The sequence below is a fragment of the Grammomys surdaster genome, unplaced genomic scaffold, assembly GCF_004785775.1.
Source record: "Grammomys surdaster isolate TR1022 unplaced genomic scaffold, NIH_TR_1.0 332325, whole genome shotgun sequence".
NCBI lineage: Eukaryota > Metazoa > Chordata > Mammalia > Rodentia > Muridae > Grammomys > Grammomys surdaster.
In genome coordinates, this window is record NW_021627582.1 from 59473 (window position 1) to 79607 (window position 20135).

At 42.5% G+C, this 20135-nt stretch overlaps 1 protein-coding gene across 1 annotated transcript in view; it reads right to left on the minus strand.

The window, feature by feature from the left end:
- Positions 1-246: 246 nt before the first annotated feature.
- The window catches only part of LOC114616500 (complement factor I-like), a 38698-nt gene continuing 18809 nt past the window's right edge, over positions 247-20135 (minus strand). The window contains exons 5-14 of the mRNA XM_028761946.1: positions 18103-18216; positions 17723-17833; positions 14269-14295; positions 14108-14128; positions 10907-10966; positions 8583-8686; positions 8309-8412; positions 2600-2877; positions 1148-1252; positions 247-655 (exon numbers count right to left, since the gene is read on the minus strand). Coding sequence (XP_028617779.1) covers positions 438-655; positions 1148-1252; positions 2600-2877; positions 8309-8412; positions 8583-8686; positions 10907-10966; positions 14108-14128; positions 14269-14295; positions 17723-17833; positions 18103-18216 — 1142 coding nt within the window. The 3' untranslated portion in view covers positions 247-437. The remainder of the gene's footprint in view (positions 656-1147; positions 1253-2599; positions 2878-8308; positions 8413-8582; positions 8687-10906; positions 10967-14107; positions 14129-14268; positions 14296-17722; positions 17834-18102; positions 18217-20135) is intronic.

The window sequence follows — 20135 nt, forward strand, 5'->3', positions numbered from 1 at the left end:
GAAAATAAGACACGAAGAATATAACAAATGACCCAATGTCTAATGTAGTTGTTGGCAGATGTGTGACTTGAACACAGTCTTGTGCGAGTCTAATGTCATCAAACTACCGTCAAAAAGTCATGCCTTCCTGGAGAGTTAATGTAATCAAACTATCTGTAAATAAAATGTGTGGGCTGAGGGTGTAGTTCTGTGGTGTTAGGCACTGATAAACAAACAAACAAAAACAAACAAACACAAACCACCTTGTATGCTTAACTGAAATATTTATTGGGGATTACATGGCAGAATTCTAAAATGGCATACACTTTGAAGAAACTTTAGGACTAGCCAGTAAGACTTGCTTCTTGCCAGCTCTGAGGAGAACTAATTATACAGTTTCATTTCAATTAAAATGTAACTCCTGAAAGAATAAGTGTAGAAAGAAGGAGGTCGTAGCTTCAGACATTGTGTTGAGAAACAAGGGGCCTCCCCACGTGATAGCTAATCCAGTCAAAATAATTGGCCACTCTGGTGTAGACACCTGGGAACTCCGGCTGCCCACAGTTTTCACCCCAGCTCACAATGCCCCAAACGTAAGTGACATTGTTGACATCCTTGCAGACCAAGGGGCCTCCAGAGTCTCCTTTGCAGGCATCAATGGACCCATCACTGGTGCCTGAGAGAGAGAAAAGTACATTTTCTTCCATCTGTCAGGACCCTTGCACCTCTTTCCTGTCCCTCACACCAATGCACAGAAAGACTCACTTTTTTTTGGTGTGGGGGGGGCGGTTTCAAGACAGGGTTTCTCTGTGTAGCCCTGGCTGTTCTGGAACTCACTCTGTAGACCAGGCAGGCTTCGAACTCAGAAATCCACCTGCCTCTGCCTCCCAAGTGCTGGGATTAAAGGCGTTCACCACCACTGCCCTGCCGACTTTCACTTTTTAAAAACTTTCCTGACAGGGCTGTCTTGGGTCCCTCTTGGGATTGCAGAGTGAGGTACAGAATGGGAAATCATTTGTAAACCTTCCGTCTGTTTCCCTAAGTTGGCATAGTTTTTCTGCTTGACTTTTGTGCTTTGCACCACTGTGTAAGGAGATTCGGATACAATCGGGAAGAATCAAAGCAGACTAATAGAATGGGTACCCCAGGTTACCCTCTGAGCACTTACCTGCACACTGCATCTCTTTTTCATAGTAGCGACCTGGGTAAAACTCAGAGCAGTTGCCTATTAGGTTAACTTCACCCCACCTAAGTGAGTAGACTTTTTGGTTATCTATACAAAGTGAGAAAAGAGACATTTAGAAGCTGCAAAGGAGAAACCTAAATTAAAATTGTCTTAGCTTAGTAACCCATTAAGAAGATAAATGAATGTACTTTATTCATTATTACAGATATTAATTACTGAGGATACTTCCTTGGCACATTAAAATCATAGTCTTCACATCCCATAAGTTTCTAGATTTATCTTTCTAAATTTAAATGAACAGCGAAGGAAGGCTATTGAAGGAGAGGCCTGAAGTCACAGTCTATTTAATAAAGAGCTGACCCTTGTGGTGACTGAGGTGTAACCCTCTCCTACAGTCAATGGACTCCATAGGGGAATGACATAGGAGACAGTGATGGAGCCTTCCCGTATGCATCCTTGATGTCTTTCCTGACAACCACGGATTTCCTTGAAGTTACCATCAGAAAGCAGCCTTGAAGAAGTTAGAGAATACAATGCCATTGTCAGCTCGTACATGCTTTTACTCTTGAGGAAGGACCTATATAAGTGACCTGAAGTGATGGACAAGGAGATAGAACTTCCCTCACATTTAAGTCAAAGTGACTTGAACACCTTTGGTCTGTAAAAAGAGAAGGGTCAGGTGCTACTGACTGACAGCCCAAGGGAAATGAGAGAAGCACTACACCCGAAGAGAGGCGGGTGGGATGAGGAGCAAGACTTTGTCCCAGGTCCCCTCTTCTGTTTCCCAGCTCACAGCAATTTGATGCAAATGATGGAGTTTTCCAGTCAGTCTGTCTTTTTCCTCACTATGTGAAGTTCCAGGAGCTCAGGGGCTAGTCCTGCCTCATTCCTTACCAACATCCAGAATCTTCTTGCACAAAATAGTTGCTTGATAAAAATTTAATGTGATAAGTGACTGTATAAAATCACAGTAATATAATTGCATACCTTACAACTGTCTTATGCCAAATTATTCTCTCTGCCTGTGTCTCAGCCCTGTGTGATTAAAACTGTTTAATTAGCACTTTTCTATGTCAAAAATGAAGCAACTCTTACTGGCCTCAAGGATGGTCCTGAGCTCCCAATCCTCTTGCTTCTGGGATTATAGGTGTGCACCATCATGAGAACACATTTGTTTTTTGTTTTTGTTTTTGTTTTTTCTGGTCCTGGGGATCAAACCCAGGAACTTGCACATGCTAGACAAGCACCCAAGCATTAAGCTACATCTCCAATTTCATGTTCCTTCTGATAATGGGGTTGTGAGCCCAGGCAAGCGGCCCTTACTGGATGGGCACTCACTTTTCTCACTTTTCAGTACACAATATTTCTGTTAGTATTAGACAGGCCCCCATGCATTTCTAATCCAATTTCCAACCCTGAAGGTAAAGCATATACCTTTTTCTCGACCCCATCCGGAGATGATGCATCTGTCATTGGGTTGGAATAGATATGGAGACCATGGGACACAGGCAGGGATGGAATGGGGGAGCTCACATTCTTTCTTGCCTGGGAGCTTTCTCATTTCAATCAAAGCTATGTCATTTTGGTAGGTGGCTCCATTATAGTTTTCGTGAACAATAACTCTGCTCACTCCTTGAACTGCCAACTGAGAGTTAGGTTTTAGCCAGTCTAATAAAGCCGTCCATATTTGGTAATTTCGATATTTACTGGGTCTGTAAGAGAAAGGAACAGGAAATGAACTATATCAAGAAAAAGATAACAGATCTTGATACTTCATCTTTGCAGTCTTTCCTTTAAAGGATAAATCTCAGTGTTTTAATCCTTAGTGATATTGTGATGGTGTATATGCTTGGCTCAGGGAGTGGCACTATTAAAGAGAGTAGCCCTGTTGGAGTAGGTGTGTCACTGTGGGTGTGGGCTTCACAACCCTCCTAGCTGCCTGGAAGCTAGTCCTTTACTAGCAGCCTTCAGATGAAGATGTAGAACTCTCAGCTCCTCCTGCATCATGCCTGCCTGGATGCCACTATGTTCCTGCCTTGATGATAATAGACTGAACCGCTGAGCCTGTAAGCCAGCCCCAATTAAACGGTGTCCTTATAAGAGTTGCTTTGGTCATGGTGTCTGTTCATAGCAGTAAAATTCTAACTAAGACAAATATGATACTGAAGAATTACATGTATGTAAACTAGGGTGATTGAGTGGTCGGTGGAGAGAGCACTGAGACCCCAGCTATTCCTATGATCTGTCTAACCTTTCCAAATAATGAAGTATGTCAAAGAGTGGACTGTCCATGAGCAAAATCCTGAACATTCAAAATATCTTTCTAAATTATGTCCTCTGTATATTATTAAAAATCATCTATAATCTTGTTTTCTAATCAAATAGCACAAACTGAATAGAATTTATCTTTCCTTCATAATGGCGCAGTCACAGTACTGTTCAGCAGCAGTGTCCTAGGAGATAATGTGATGTTTGGATGCTTTCACTTATACCTAAGTGTTCTAAGGATGCTGCCATCCATGTTGGTTTGGGTTGTATTATAGGTTCCGGGATCATAACTATTCCTTGAAGGTTAATTCTGCTTATATGGGTTCCTGGGCACAGATATAGTGTTTGCCAGCTACACAGACAGGAATTTTACCAGGCACTGGGGAGCAGAAGTTAGCAAAACCAGAAAGCATTTAGAAAACACGCATCACTGAATGAGTGATCACAATGCTGAAGAGAGATATTCTGTGAAGGAGTGAGGGGAATGGACAGGAGAAAGGCTTTTAAGAACTTATCAGGAGGGCTTTGATTAAAAACATTCGGGGATGATTCCACAGGAAATAATGGGTTGAGTTGAATCTGAGTAAAAAGCAACATTAACTAGGTAAGAGAGTCAAGAACGATCATGCCAGGCAGGGGAAAGGATCTATGAAGAGAAATTGCAGAGGGAGAAATTTTTCTTGAGCATCTGAAAGAGCCCAGAGTGGGTGGTTCAACAGGCAGGAAGCAGTGTGAGACTGGTGACAGAAAGGGAAGCCAAGACATATATGGCCTTATATGATTTATATGTGTTGACAGTTTTGTTTCTATGCCTATCGGAGGAGGACTGCAAAGCTCTTGAATTGTATGCGCTACACAGTGGAGAACAGACAGGCTGGACCGTGGGTAGACAGGGTGCATGTAGGAAAGGCAACTGGAGGCCAGTCATGCAGTCAGATGATAAGGACAGTGATAGGAAAGGAGATAAGGTCTGACATTTTTAGACATTAAGAATGCCTTGCTGTAGGGAGGCTCAGAGAGGGAAGTAAGGATGATCCTTAGATTTCTACCTGTGTCAACCACATAAATGGTGTCTGTAAAGACAGGAAGCACTGGAATGGGACCATATTTAAGAGCTGGCATATACGGTAAGCCTTGGACATTTAGAGCCCAATCTCTCTCTCTCTCTCTCTCTCTCTCTCTCTCTCTCTCTCTCTCTCTCTCTCTCTCTCTCTCTCTCCCTCCCTCTCTCTCTCTGTGTGTGTGTGTGTGTATGTGTATATCTGTGCTCACGTTCATTTGTGTTCATGTTTGCAGATAAACCAGAGATAAATCTTGGATATTGTCCTTAGGCACTGCCCAACTTACTTGTGTGACAGAATCTCATTGGTCAAGAACTCATGCTGGCTGGCCAGCAAGCCCTAAGGAGCTCCCTCCCCAGTGCTGTATTATGAGCACATGTCACCACACCTAACTTAAACTTTTTGTAATGTGGGTTCTTCAGCTTAAACTCAGGTCTTTATCCTTGTGTGACAAGCAGTTAATCAACTGGACCATCTCTCCAGCTCCCAGTGTAATTTTGATGTAGCCAGGACCTATGGATGGATGTAGGTCAGTAGCTGGAGAAAAGGCTCTACTGTGACTACATTTTAGTCATCTTAGAGTGGGATTTTAGACCACAGATAACTTTAGGAAGAATGAGTCGGAGGAGGAGAGGAAGCCAGGCTGACCATTGAGGAGCTCTAACTGTTCAGAGGCTCTGTGATGCAAGCACAGATGAAACCTGGAGGACAGCAGAAGAGGTATGGGCAGAGAAATAAACCAAGGGGATGCGGTGCCACAGAAACTAAGAGAGGAGCATCTTTAAGAAGGAAGGTAGAGCTTCATGTGATCTGTGAGTTGTATCTTGGATATTGTAAGCTTCTGGGCTAATATCCAATTATCAGTGAGTGTATACCATGTGTGTTCTTTTGTGATTGGGTTACCTCACTCAGGATGATATTTTCTAGTTCCATCCATTTGCCTAAGAATTTCTTGAATTCATTGTTTTTAATAACTGAGTAATATTCTATTGTGTAAATGTACCACATTTTCTGTGTCCATTCTTCAGTTGAAGGACAACTGGGTTCTTTCCAGCTTCTGGCTATTATAAATAAGGCTGCTGTGAACATAGTGGAGCATATATCCTTGTTATATGTTGGAGCATCTTCTGAGTATATGCCCAGGAGTGGTATAGCTGGGTCCTCAGGTAATGCTCTATCCAATTTTCTGAGGAACTGCCAGAGACCAAAGTGTGGGTGCTTCGATCCTTCTTAGAAGGAGTAACAAAATATTGATGGGCACAAATATGGAGACAAAGCATGGGACGGAAACTGAAGGAGGGGTCGTCTGGAGACTGTCCCACCTGGGTATCTATCCCATGTGTCGTCACCAAAGATAGAAGCTGCTGTGGATGTCAGGAAGTGCATGCTGACAGGAGCCTGAGATAGCTGTCTCCTTAGAGGTCTTCCATAGCCTGACATATACAGAGGCAGATACTTAGAGCTAACCATTGAACTGATCAAGGAGTTCCCAATGGAGGAGTGAGAGAGAAGACTGAAGGAGCTGAAAGGGTTTGTAGCCCCGTGGGGAGAGCAACAATACCAACCAACCAGAGCTCCCAGGGTCTCAACCACTAGACTGGGAGCAAATAGGGAGGGACCCATGGCTCCAGCTGTATATGTAAGGGAGGATGGCCTTGTAGGGCATAGGTAGGTGAGGAAGTCCTTGGTCTAGTGAGGGCTGGATGCCCCAGTGTAGGGGAATTCGAGGCTGGGGAGGTGGGAGTGGGTAGGTGGGTGGGGCCACATCCTCATAGAAGCAGAAAGAGAGGGGATGGGATAGGGGGTTCCTGGGTAGGAGGGGAATGGGGAAAGGGGATCACATCTGAAATGTAAATAAAATATCCAATAAAAAAAAAAAGAAAAAAAAAGAAGGAAGGTAGAAGAGGAGGCTTGCTATTCCACTTTCCAGGCTTTTCCAGGGTGTCATTCAACACACACTTCATCATTCAATGGAGATGCCACCTCAGAAAGTTAGACCACCTAAAATTTCCTAAGAAGGCATTCATCTTAATTGTCATCAAACGCTAATAATGTCCTGGCTCTACTACCAGACTCGTTCTATAGCTTCAGCTAAGTCATTTCTTTAGCTTATTCAGTTCAGTACGCTTCTCTGCAAAGTGGGAGGAACCCTAGTTACCCTTTCGGACTGCTGACCATGCTAAACAAGGCAGTATGTGAAAGTGCCTGACCTAGGATCCAGGCCATAAGAAGTGCTCACGAAACGAGCTCACTGCATTCATGGTCAAGTCCAAATTGAGGCCAGAATCCCTTTGCAAGTTGACCTTGATTGGTCAACCAATCAAGCTTTTGAAGGATTGCAATCCTGTCGCTATTATGGGCTGAATTTGTTGGATGCATTCTGGATGTCCTGAATCTCAGCGTGACTGCATTTGGAGATGGTCCTTTTAATTGGAGGCAGTTAAAGTTAAATGGGGTTGTAAAGGTTGGGTTTTAATCCAGTAAGGCATGGGTCTTCATAGGGATAAAGTGAAATCTCAGAGCTACGTGTGTACAGAGGAAAGGCCACAGAGGAAAGGCGCCATGAGAAGAGAGCACACGGAAGCCAAGAGACTCCAAGAAAACACAAGCTGTGCATTGATCTTCTAGCCTGCAGAATAGTGAGAAAATAAATCTGTGCTTTTTAAGTCACTCAGTGTCTGGTATTTACCAGCAAAATAATACAGCCACTTACAACACTCCCCACTGAATATGTGTGTGACTTGCAATTCTCATTTGTCACATGTTAAAGCTGTGTCCACATTATGTCTACCCTGATTCTTGGACCTGAGAATTTTAAAACCCTGTTGTCTGTGGTGGTTTGAATATGCTTGGCCCAGGGATTGACAGTATCAGGAGGCATAGCCTTGTTGAAATAGGTGTGGCTTTGTTGGAGGAAATGTGTCACTGAGGGGGTAGGGTTTGAGAGAGCTTCCCCCTAGCTGCCTGGAAGCCAGTCTTCTCCTGTCTGCCTTTGGATCAAGATGTAGAATTTTCAGCTTCTCTGGCCCCATATCTGCCTGAATGCTGCCATGTTACTGCCTTGATAATAATGGACTGAACCTCTGAACCTGTAAGTCATCCCAAATTAAATGTTGTCTTTTATAAGAGTTGCCTTGGTCATGGTATCTGTTCACAGCAGTAAAACCCTAAGACTCTGTCAAAGGGATACATAGTATGATTGGCCTTCAGCAGATGGGTTTCCTCTGACTCCTCTGCTGCCTGCTTTAGTGATTCAAAGTCTGTCAGGAGCAGCCTGCTGCACTTCAGGGATCTTCCCAATATCAACAGAAGTGGTACCCCTACCTGGTACAATGCCTTGCCTTCAAAGCAGCTTTGAGCTGGGCACATACAAATAAATTATTTAGACTCAAAGAGTGAGCCAGCCAATGATGGATCAGTATATCAGATAATTAGCATTGAACATCGGGCATTTTATTGCCTAGAATGCACATTAAATGGAAAGACCATCAGGAATGTCAGGTTACTATTTCTCCTTCATAAATGCTTAGTCATAAACTCTTCTAGACAGATTTGTGCTGGCACAAGGCAAATGAGCCAAATAAAATCATTCAGTATTTAAACTCTGCCCTCGCTAGAGTTTAGCAACCTGGTCTATCTGTAGAGAACACAGTAGGTTCTGAGGGACCTGGTCTAGGTCATGAATACCGGAAGCCATTTAACTGATAGCAGTGGAGAACTCAGTTTCTCATGCAAGCTTTCATCTACCACCACCATATCTATTATTTATTTCTCATGTTTCAAGAAATGTGAAACATACTGAAGACATTTTTACCTGACACAGTGTGCAGCAGTCAGAATCCAACAGCCACCGATATAAATGCCCCCACAGTTGATTCTTGTGCCATCCTTAATTGCCACCTGCCATGGGTAGTCTCCCTATGAGAGACATTTGAGTGGTTACTGCTCTACTAATGGATGGTGTCACCAACAGGCCACCCTAAGACATTTCCACATAAAGTCATGGTCTCCCGAGAGCACACCATCCTCTTACTGTTCTCTGACGCAAGCTGACCCTTGGAAGTCATGTGATTTTCATGCAGGCTTACCACCTCTGCTGGCTTCCCTCCGATTACTCTTTTCCTGCGAGTGTGAGTGTTTCTTTTGACTCCACAGGATAGTTTAGGTAATAAGGACTTTATCCGTTTTCTTTCTTCAAGAAAGGAAGAGATCATATCATTATTTTCTTGAAACCATTAGCTTGTAGGTAGACACTTCTTGGTTCTATCTATAATACATTCATCTGTCCATTCATCTGTCTATCTATCTATCTATCTATCTATCTATCTATCTATCTATGTATCTTGGGGCATGTGTGTGTGATATGTTTATACAGGTGTAGATTTGCATGTCTATTTGAGACCAGAGGTCAACCATCAGATGCCTTCTTCAGTTCCTTTTCACCTCATTTTTTGAGGTAGTCTCTCACTAAACAGGGGACTCACTAACTGGCTAGACCGGCTGGCCATGAGCTCCAGTGATCTGTTTCCTCCCCCCCCCCCCCGCCCTTTACCCCACCAACAGCATTATAGACATGCACCACCACCAGGCTTTTACATGGCTGCTGGGATCTGAATTCAGGTCCCCCTACTTGTGAATAGATTATACACGTAATACATGCATACATATTATATAGTATGTGTCAAAGCAGGCCACATTCATCAGTAAGTAGTTTTGCAGATTAAACAGTACTGTTTACTTATTGGGAAATTCTAGCTCAGTATTAAAACTGACTTGATTTCCTAAAGTTCTGACTAAAAGTGGCCCTGGGTAGAAAGCTGGCTGAAAGCTTAAACATTTAGCAAGCACTAGTAGATGTCACATGTCCAGGCCTTACTACAATGAGAACTTGGGGTGAGGCGTGTGTCACATTTTTTTGTTTTGTTTTGTTTGTTTGTTTTTCGAGACAGGGTTTCTCTGTGTAGCCCTGGCTGTCCTGGAACTCACTCTGTAGAACAGGCTGGCCTCGAACTCAGAAATCCACCTGCCTCTGCCTCCCAAGTGCTGGGATTAAAGGCGTGTGCCACCACTGGCCAGCTATGTGTCACATTTTTAACTCATCAGAAAAAGTATCAGTATAATAATTTGTCAACACATATATTAATCTTGAAAGGTCATGTGCCAGAGACATGGGATGATTGGATCAACAGGTTTTAGATGAGCTGTGTGTGTGTGTGTGTGTGTGTGTGTATGTGGTATTTGTCAATTAAAAACCAACCACAGTAGAGCAAGGCTCAAACCATGCAGCTGTAAGGAAAAGCACAAGGGAGGAAGAGGATGGGATGTAGGATGCTTTCTTTATTCTCTCTCTGTATTTGCCTTGTCAGGAAACTCATTTGCTGGAATGAGAAAGGACACTTCCTATTACTGATGGTTATTTCATGCATATCAACAGGAGGTCAGGGCCCAAGGAAAAGAAGCTGTGAACGAATGTGGAGAGATGCACTCTGGTCTCCCCTCGCCTACAAACTGTGTTGATGAAAGAGTGTGGTGATCTTAGGTTTTGGTTTAGACTCTTGCAGTAAGAGAGCCAGCATCGTTCACCGAATCCTGTGAAACCAGGATGGATGGAATGTGAAAACGAATGTGATCTTCAGTAGACAAAATGGGGTGTGTGTGAAAATCCCTCAGTGGCTTCTGGAGATCAGAGATACAAATCCTGTACTCAGTGATTTACTTAGAAAATTGCTAATTTGAGGCCGTAGAAATTAGAAGTTATTATCATGTGGATTTCATTTTAAAATCCCCCCAAATCAACTGATATATTATTGAAGGTGATAAAATTAAATAGTCGATAAAAGCAAGGTAGTCAAGATCAGAAGCCAGCCTTGCTGCCTGTAATAAACTACTACCTTCTTATGGACTCACATCTAACTCAGTTTGGCCCTTGGTGAACAACTGCCCAGGATACAGAGCTTCAGGGACTCCTGTTACCATGATTTATGTCTGACAAAGGACAAGTCGACTCAGCTAATGTAGACTACTTTCCATTTCGGAAGATGCTTGAAATCCAGTTGTTTTTGACAAAACTAAACTGACTAAGCTCTTATCTGTTAGGAAAAATTTCATGTGGAACTATGGAAATGTGTCACTTCAGAACCATTTTAACTAACCTGGGCTTTAAAAGCGGCTCTCAAGAAGATGAGCTTGCTTTTCTTAAAAGCAACGGGGAAGGAGAAAGAAAGTGTTACTGTTTTTAAAACTTAAACCTACATCAAAGTTAATTATTGCTTGAATTGATTAAATATGCAACACATGCATACCTCTTATATGGTATTTGTGTATATTATACACATGATATACACTTACTTGGTATTAAAATGCTGGCTGAAACCAGTGAACTACCAGTAAAAAAAAAAAAAAGTGAACTCACCTGCGTCCATATCAGGAGTCACCATTTCTGTTTCTTCAGTTTCAATTTCAGTTTCTTCTCCTGTGATAAAACAATAGAAAAGCCATGGGGTTGATGTTGTATGTCTAGACAACATCTGATCATTAAAATGACCCAACTCTGATCGTTTTAAGTATCACCCTCTTCTTTTTGTAGACAAACTCCCCAAGTATGGCATCTGGTTTCCTTCCTATAGCTAGGCAACTGTAAAGATGCAGATGAACTCTGTAGAAATCCCTGCGGGTGTTGGTACAACAGAGTGCTGAGACTCAAATCCTGCAGACAAACACTCAGATCAGGGAAGAAAGAGAGCTTCTCCCCAACTCTCTTCACTCCCAGCTCTTTACATGGTGAACAGAGCAGCCACTGGTCCTGACCGAGGAGTCGAGGTGGGCGTTAAAAAGCCACGGGACACTGCACAATCCTAAGGTGCCTCCTTCAGGGGCTATGCAACTAGAGATATGTCTTCAGGACTTTCTCATAGGAATGGCTAGCTAGCATTATGGCCTGGGGTGCAAAAATCAAAGAAAAAGGGCTCCCTGATTCCTTGCTTACATTTAAATGGAGCTTTCTACCCTGCCATCCCAGGACACTGTGGCAGACAAGATGATAATCTCTATGGCCTGGAAGTCCACAGGTAGATGCCTACCAACATGCTGCTCTGCTTGGGGTGAGGATATAGCTGGGGACAGAACAGGCCAGTCTAGCAACTTTATTTTGAGACAGTGGTCTTGGATTTTGTTCCTAGATTTCTCCAGTTCTCTTTGGAACAGACATATATGTCACATGCCTAGGGTGTGTTCCAGGGTGTGAAGGACTCCGCTCAGAGGCACTCACACGAGTACATGTATGGATCAGAGATGACTAAAATATGACATTAAATACCCAACAAAGGCAAGTAGGGACAGTTCAGTGCCGCTGAACTGTTCTGGGCGTTAGAAGAGTATGACACTCAGAAAACATAGGCCATAGGAAAAATGGTTGATGTCCTTGGTGACATAAAAACTAAAGATTTCAGTTTTGTTACATTTATTTTTGCACACTTATGTGAGTATTGTGTGGGTGTGTGTATAAGCACATGTGTGGAAGTCAGAGGATAACTTCAATGACTCCGTCCTCCCTCCACTAAGTTTTTGGGGATAGGACTCTAGTAGAGAGGAGATGGCTACTGCGTTTATCCCCTAATCCATTTTCCTGACCCAAAATTAAAACTTTCTTTTCAACAGATTTCATCATGGATGAAGCTAATAGACAGATGGGTGACAGAATGGAGATGATATTGTGATGTCTAAAGCTGACAAAGGGTTAATATCTAGACAGCAATAGGGACTCCTGCAAATCAGTAAGAGAGGAATGAAAGAAATCTAACATAAAGTCAAGGTGTGAGTGGTGAGAAGATGTAAATGGGTGAAAGTAAAGCACAGGCAGGAGGAAGAATCCTCACAGACCGTAATCCGACCTGAGCCATTGCCTGCTATGTCCGCGTGAATAATGAACAGCGCCACCACATGGCCGTGGGCCGCTAGCACAGTATAAGGATGGTAGCATTCTATGTTGGCGGGTGAGGAGAAAGTGCAGACAGAGTAGCTGGATGTGAGAACTGGTACTTAGCTCTGGCGAAGAATACTCGGGTACTGCTTCTCAATTAGAGAATTGTTTACCCCAAGACTTAAGCTCTCGCCAAGGAGATGTTTCAAAGGAATTCATAAATCTGGGAAAGATGTTTATCACGGTGCGCTGGCGGGCTGATAGATAGTCCGTTGCTCAAACAATCGAGCAAACTGAGAAAGCCGAACATATATTTTAGGAAGCAGCGAAGAGCAACAGAGTAGACAAACACAGCAACATGGACAGAGCCTTCAAGCACAGTGCTTTGGAAAAGGAAGATAAAAGGAAACATGAGATTTTCAATACAAGGAGCGATATGTGATCGCCAGCTCACACGAGAGCAGGGCAGCACACATACTCAACCACACAGTAATGGCCTCCAGGAAAACGGGATTAAGAAACAGGAGTAAGAAATGAGCAGGACAGGCCTAGAAAAACTCAGTGATGATCACAGAAACAGACCTGAGCCGTGCCATTAATCACTCCTTACCCCATCACTGGCGTCTGAGGAAGGGAAGATGCGGGAAGGAGGGAGACAAAGGAGAAGAGGAATACACAGGGTGAGCAGCTCCAGAGAGGTGAGAACTACTGGTGAGATGGAACACAGGTATTAATTGAGAACTGACATTTGGGGCAAGCGTTGAATACGGCTCATTCTCAGGAAAGAAATTCTAGAAAAAAAAAAAAACCCACAAATTGTTGTCTTCATGTGGGTTCAGGACTTGAATAACTAAGCAAAGAGTGGCTGGGGGAAATGGAGTAGAGGGATGAGGCAGGGGAGAATCTACCAAAACACACTTAGTTTCAAAGTGTCGTAATGACAGCTAATACTTTCTATGCTAACTTTGTATTAAAGTGGCTCCAAAGAGATGGAGGACTCAGGAAACCCAGTGTGGTGGTTGGAATATGCTTGACCCAGGGAGTGGCACTGTTAGGAGGTGTGGCCTTGTTGGAATAGGTGTGGCTTTGTTGGAGGAAGTATATCACTATGGGGGAGGGCTTTGAGACCCTCCTCCTACCTGCCTGAGGAACTAGTCTTCTCCTGTTTGCCTTCGGAACGAAATGTAGAACTCTCAGCTCCTTCTCCAGCCCCATGCCTGCCTGGACGCTGCCATAGTCCCACCTTAATAGTAATGGACTGAACCTTTGAATTCATAAGCCAGTCCCAATTAAATGTTGTTCTTTATAAGAGTTACCTTGGTCATGATGTCTCTTCAAAGCAATACAAACCCCAACTAAGACACCCAGTTTATAAAATAAATATCAAAATATGAAATGTGTTATATTTCATCTGCTGCCAATTTCTTTAAACGTTTGGTTTTGAGAAAAAGAAATAAAGAAGACAAGGCAGATATTGAGCAAAGGTGGCATCTGTGGGTAAGCACACACTGTGGGTGGTTTTCCCATTAGTGTGGCTGAAAGTTTATCACACTGAACAAAGGCTTCTGCCAGCTAAACTAACGAGAAAACTGGGGTCTTGCTTGTACAAAGCTCAGACCATATGTAGTTCACATACAATATAGAAAGACAATTATCACCTATATTTTTCCAATATCCCAAGGTATAAAAGCTTACCTTGATCTGACCGTGCAAGGCCTGAAGAAAAACAAAACACAAGAGCAGAGTTTTACCATAGGGAAGAATAACTTTTAACCATGGGAAAAATAAAACCTACACCATGTTATTGTACCCCGAAGGAGAATTATAAAGTCTTCTATTAAAAAAAGTGGACTTACCTTTATGAATTTTACGCTGTCTGTCTTCTAAAAATAAAACAAAACATCACAAAGAGATTATTTTATTTAAATAAAATACATATAAATCATTAATATTTCAGAAACAGTATAACAACTTAAAATTAATAGTAACAAAGTTTTATAAAAGAAGAAATCAAGGGGCTGGCGAGCTGGCTGAGCAGGTCATAGAGAGCAAGCTATACAAGCCATGTCATTAAGCAGCATTCTTCCAGGGCTTCTGCTCCAGTTCCTGCCTGTGGGTTTCTGCTTTGACTTTCCTCAGGGATGAAGAACAGGATGGGCTAAACCTTTTCCTTCCGACGTTATTTTTGGTCATGGTGTTTTTTTGTTTTGTTTTGTTTTTATAAATAATTTATTTATTTTTCTCAAATCGTAACTCATTCACACAGGGGTTATAAACACAGAAAGGCAGGATGTAAGGAAGGGGATGACACTGGAGTGTGGGTGTTCAGGGGGAATACAGATATCTTTCAGAACTGTGTATCGGCTGGGTGAAGGTTCAGGGGACAGGTCACTATGACTCTGCCTATGACTCACTTGTCCTTATCTAAGTTGGTATTGTCTGCCAAGGCTACCTATTTACAAGGTCTATGACTACTCAGGCTGGTAAATTTCCACAAAAGCTGCCTGTTTACAAAAGCTTATAGCCCGGTCATGGTGTTTTATCACAGCACTAGAAACCCCATCTATGGCAGAAAACTTCTAAGAGGTAAATGCAATCAAGAGATGATACAAACTTGCCTTAATTTTAGTAACTTTAATGTGGTCACTTAATAGTCAGTGAATTCATTGAGTACGCATATATGCCCTCACTTGATCTTTCTTTAAAAGGGAAGTGATACTGAAGGTGGCACTCATCCTAAAGTAGGGCAATTGAAATAATAATATTTCAGTATTTATTTCGATATATACAAGAAATTAGTAGGAAAAGATGCTTTGTGTTGCATGTAATTACCCTATTGCAGATTTTTATCCCTGGAAACTAACAATTTATATCCCTTAATCTTTATTATTTTAAATAGGAGAGGAAAAGAAACAAGAGGAAGAGGCGAGGAAAAGGCTCAAACATTACACTGGCAATGAAACTGTGTGGCTTCAGTAGCCACCAGGCTCACTTACCACTCTCCTACTTGTAGCCTTTTCCTTTCTTCCTCTCTTTACTAAGAAATGAACTAAATTTAATAAAAATAAATGTACTTTACTAAAGTGGAAATTTCTGCTTTCTCTAGAAACTCAGTTGTGTCACATGACATTTTGCTGAAAGCTGTCTTAGCAGATGTTTTGCTGAAGCAAACACATGAGAGGATGTTTTGCTGAGGCAGACATGTAGGAGGGCATATGATGTTTAGAAAGAATGTAAATACAGTCTCACAGACAATGAGAGGACACTCGTGCATTGCTATGCCTTGTAACACGTCACAGGTCTTTGCTGGTCTTCACCTCATAGAGAGAAGTGCACTAAAAATTTTCTCGGGGTATTCAGGCCGATTCTTGCTGCTTCTGATGACTCATACAAATTCAGTGGAGCCTTGAAGTTTCTGCTAGATGGAGCCACTGCTCCTGATTTGGGTTTGGTGTTTGCTATTGGACCGGTGTTTGCTAATATTCTGATAACAAAGATTATAATTGCTCCAAAGAACTACTTCTAAACAGGTCCACAACCCCCTTTTCCTATTAACCTTCTTTCTTCACTACTGGGCTAGAAGGGAGGTTGAAGCACTGAAGAACCTTAATTAAAGTAGGTTTTGAAAAAAATCTAAGCCCAGTTGTTTGAATGCTCTTTAAAGGAAAATGGTTTAATCTGATATCCTTAAAAGGATCTTAAAGTATATTTTTATTAAAAATAATTTTTCACATGACATATTTTGAACATGGGTTCCCCTCCCCAAATTCATCTAAGATCCTCCTCACCTACCCAACTCCATGCCTTTTTCTCTCTCTCTCCCTCTTTCTTTAGGATAAAAACAGGAAAGTAAACAAAAATGCAAACCAAAATTAACATACACACACATATAGAAGGGGGAGGAAGTGAGTATGTTTTAAGAACTGCTTTGGTTTCTTCATGGTTGCTGTGATAAGTTCCCTGAGAAAAGCAAGTTGGGGCTGAAAGGGTTAATTTTAGCTCACAACTGCAGGTTCTAGTCTATTATAGCAGAGGAGGAAGGAACTGGCTATATCAGATCTATAATCAGGAACAGAGAGGAACCAATGCATGCATGTCTGTACTCAGCTCTCTTTGACCCCCTCTTACACAGTTCAGAACTGCCTGCCTAAGGAATGCAGCCACCTACAGTGGGCAGGCATTTGTGATCATGATAATCTCCCATAGACATGTCCACAAACCAACCCTATCTAGACAATTCCTCATTAAGATTCTTTTCCCAGGTGATTCTAGACTGTGTTGTGTTGACAAGTAAAACCGTCACACTGATATTAATGGAAAGTTAAAAGTCTAGTAAGTCTAATACTGGAACATCAAATAATGTCCAAACATAATGTCAGTCCATTCACATATGTTCAACATTTACTCCTTACACATGAGTAACTTGTACTAGGACATTAGAATACAAGAACAGATTGATTCCACTGAAAAGATAAACACTGCTGATAAACATAAGTATAAAACCCATAGGAAACAGTTGTAAGTACTTCAATGGATGCCAGAGCTTCAATGGATTCTAGAGTTTGCAGTACCTGCGGCTTTCTAGCTCATGCTCTGTGACAGCATGGCAACAGCCTGGAATCTGCCATGGTGAGCACAGAAATGGCAAAAGCCATAGGTCAGGTTGTCCTTCTCCCTCCCTGAAGCCAATTGTCAACATTTACAGGCATAGCTCTGGAGAAGTTCCATAAATAGGGAGGGTATCCTGTTCCTCCCACTGCTTCCCTCATCCCTACAGACAACACTGCATTCCTTCATCTTTCAGGCCAGCACCCTTGCAAGTCACCCTTCACTACCCATTTGCTTCCAGTCCTTCCAACCAGTGGCAAACCTTCAAAATATATCCAGAATCTAGTAGGGCCAGGAGGATAGATGTAAGCAAAACACCATGATATTTGTTTGAAAACGTCACCATGAAACTTATCTTGTATGTTAACTAATAACAATTAATTACATTTAACTTTGAAGGCGCCATCGCATATATTTATTTCCTTGGAAGGTTGTGTTATGACATATGTGTGATGTACACGTGGAAGTCAATGGACAACATAACAGTTCTCTTCTTCCGTCGTGTGGGTCCCAGAGATTGAACTCAGGTCATCAAGCTTAGCAGCAAGCACCTTTTACCCACAGAGCCGTCTTACTGGTCCATAAATTTAATTTTAAGTCAAACCAAATATGCACATAGACACATAGACACATAGACACATAGAGGCGTTTCCTACTCAGGCTTCGATAATGGAGTAGAGCGGCCACAGACTGGTGGATTACCTTCACAGCCGGTCTCGTCATCACCGGTGATGCAGTCCACCTCACCGTTACACTTATATTTGTTTGGAATGCAAACTCCTGACTTACAAAGGAAAGCTGTACCTCGGCAACCTGTGTAATAACAAGCAGAAGTTATTTCCACTATTTATCTATCAGAGAGCTAAGGGCTGAGGTGACAGCTTAGTGGTAGCATGCCTATAGAGCATGTAAAGGCCCTGGGTTCAGTCCCCAACACACAAACACCGCACACACACACACACACACACACACGCACACACACACACACACGAATCGAGACCTTACATTCAGTAATGGAGCTGTCTTGACACTTTTAGTCATAGTGATGAAGGTGTAGGTTTGAAAGGTGGATTTAGCCCTACCTTTGCAACACAGCTCATCACTTTGATCTCCACAGTCATTGACACCGTCACAGGCTTTCTCCTGAGGAATGTGCTTCCCATTCACACACTGGAAGGACTGACTTGTTGGGAAATCTGAAAAGCAGGGATTGTCGTCATGAAATCTATGTATGGCTTTGTGGTGTAATATCTGTAACACATTACAGGGGTGTAATATCCGTAACACATTATAGGGGTACCTAAGAGAAAAATGTGACTCATGAAGTAATATAAAGGAGTGGGGATGATGCTATGTTCCTCTAGTCGCAGCACCCTGGAGGCTGAGACAGAGGGATCACTGCAAACCCAAGATCAGCCTCAGCTAAATAACAAGATTCCATTGGAACCTGCTTATGATGGCTTGAATAAGAATGGCTCTCCTAGGCTCATATATTTGAATGTTGGTCACTAGGGAGTAGAACTGTTTAAAAGGATTAGAAGGATTGGGTGTGACCTTGTTGGAGGAAGAGCATCATTGGAGGTAGGCTTTAAGGGTTCAAAAACTCAAAACAGGATCGGTGTCTGTCTAACTGACTCTCTGTCTCTGGCTACAGATCAGGATGTTTCTCTCAGCTCCTTCTCTACCACCATGTCTCCATACTGCCATGTTCCCTATCATGATGATCATGGACTAAACTTCTGACCTGTAAGCCAGGCCATAATCAAAGCTGTCCTTTGTAAGAGTTCTTGGTCATGGTGTCTCTACACAGCAGTAAGGTCAGTGACTAAGACATTACCAAGTGTTGTTTGCTAAATGGTCATATTGTCCAGCTGCCTTCAAAACATTTGTGTTTATTTCTATAGACTAGTGTGGCTTGCCTCGGGGTAGAGATGGCCTTTTTTGCTATGGATGAAGGTTGATGCATACACTTATGTCTGGTCAATGTGCTGAGAATACAAGTGAGTACCGAGTGCTCAGCCATAAACAGGGCCGATCTATCTCACCCTGTCTGAGGCCCGGAGACCTTTGTGGAAGAGGTGGGAGCGGGTGGAAAGAATGTAAGAACTGAAGAACTGGAAGAGAGCTGTGAAATCCTTCCTGCCATCTGTGAAAGACAGACACTTGAATACATGCACAAGGACCAAACAAGACAGAATCCTTCAACATTTCATCCTGGTCAGTAGAGGTGTCCACAAGGCCCCAGTCCCTTCCTGAGGAACTACTGGCAGCATGCACGTGCGTGTGCATGTACGTGTGTGTGTGTGTGTGTGTGTGTATGCACGCATATGTGTGTGCATGTGTGTATGTGTGTGCATGTGTATGTGTGTGTGTGGTTTGTGTGGTTCTCCTTCAGTGGTTTAGGCACAGGTGAGTTACTCATGCTCCCAAAATAGCTCCTTATATATATGCTTATACAAGCAGTCCTAACCAAACTCACTGGGGGAGGGGAGGACAGCTGGGCGTGGTGATAGGTACATATCTTTAACCCTAGCACTGAGGAGACAGGGACAGGCAGATCATTGTGTGTTCAAGGCCAGTCTGGTCTACAAAGGGAGTTCTAGGACAGCCAGGGCTACATAGTAAGACCCCGTATCTAAAAAAAAAAAAAAAAGCAATGAGATTTGGCAAGAAGAAAGGGCTCACACGGAAACACAGAAGCAGCAAACAATAGAGGTTACTAGCAGGTAATTTATTTATGTAATAATTGTACACAATATATTATATACCTGTATGACTATTAAAACTAAATGCCAACACCAATAAATAACCTGAAGATAAAAATAAAACATCGCTCAATGTATTGGTTGCTAGGACAGAGGACTCAGGAGCCTAGAGCATCTCTTGATGTGGGGAACTACTAGTTCCCCTTTATTGTTTTGCTCTGGCACTAACCCAGTTTCTGGTCTTTGAGTACACATGGGCCAGATATTTACATGTTCTTTGATTTTTCTCAGCACTGGAAAAGATATGATTCTGGTCCTTGTCCCATACATAGGCAAAATATTTCTGTTTGTTGTTTGTTTGTTTGTTTGTTTGTTTTTTGAGACAGGGTTTCTCTGTATAGCCATTACTG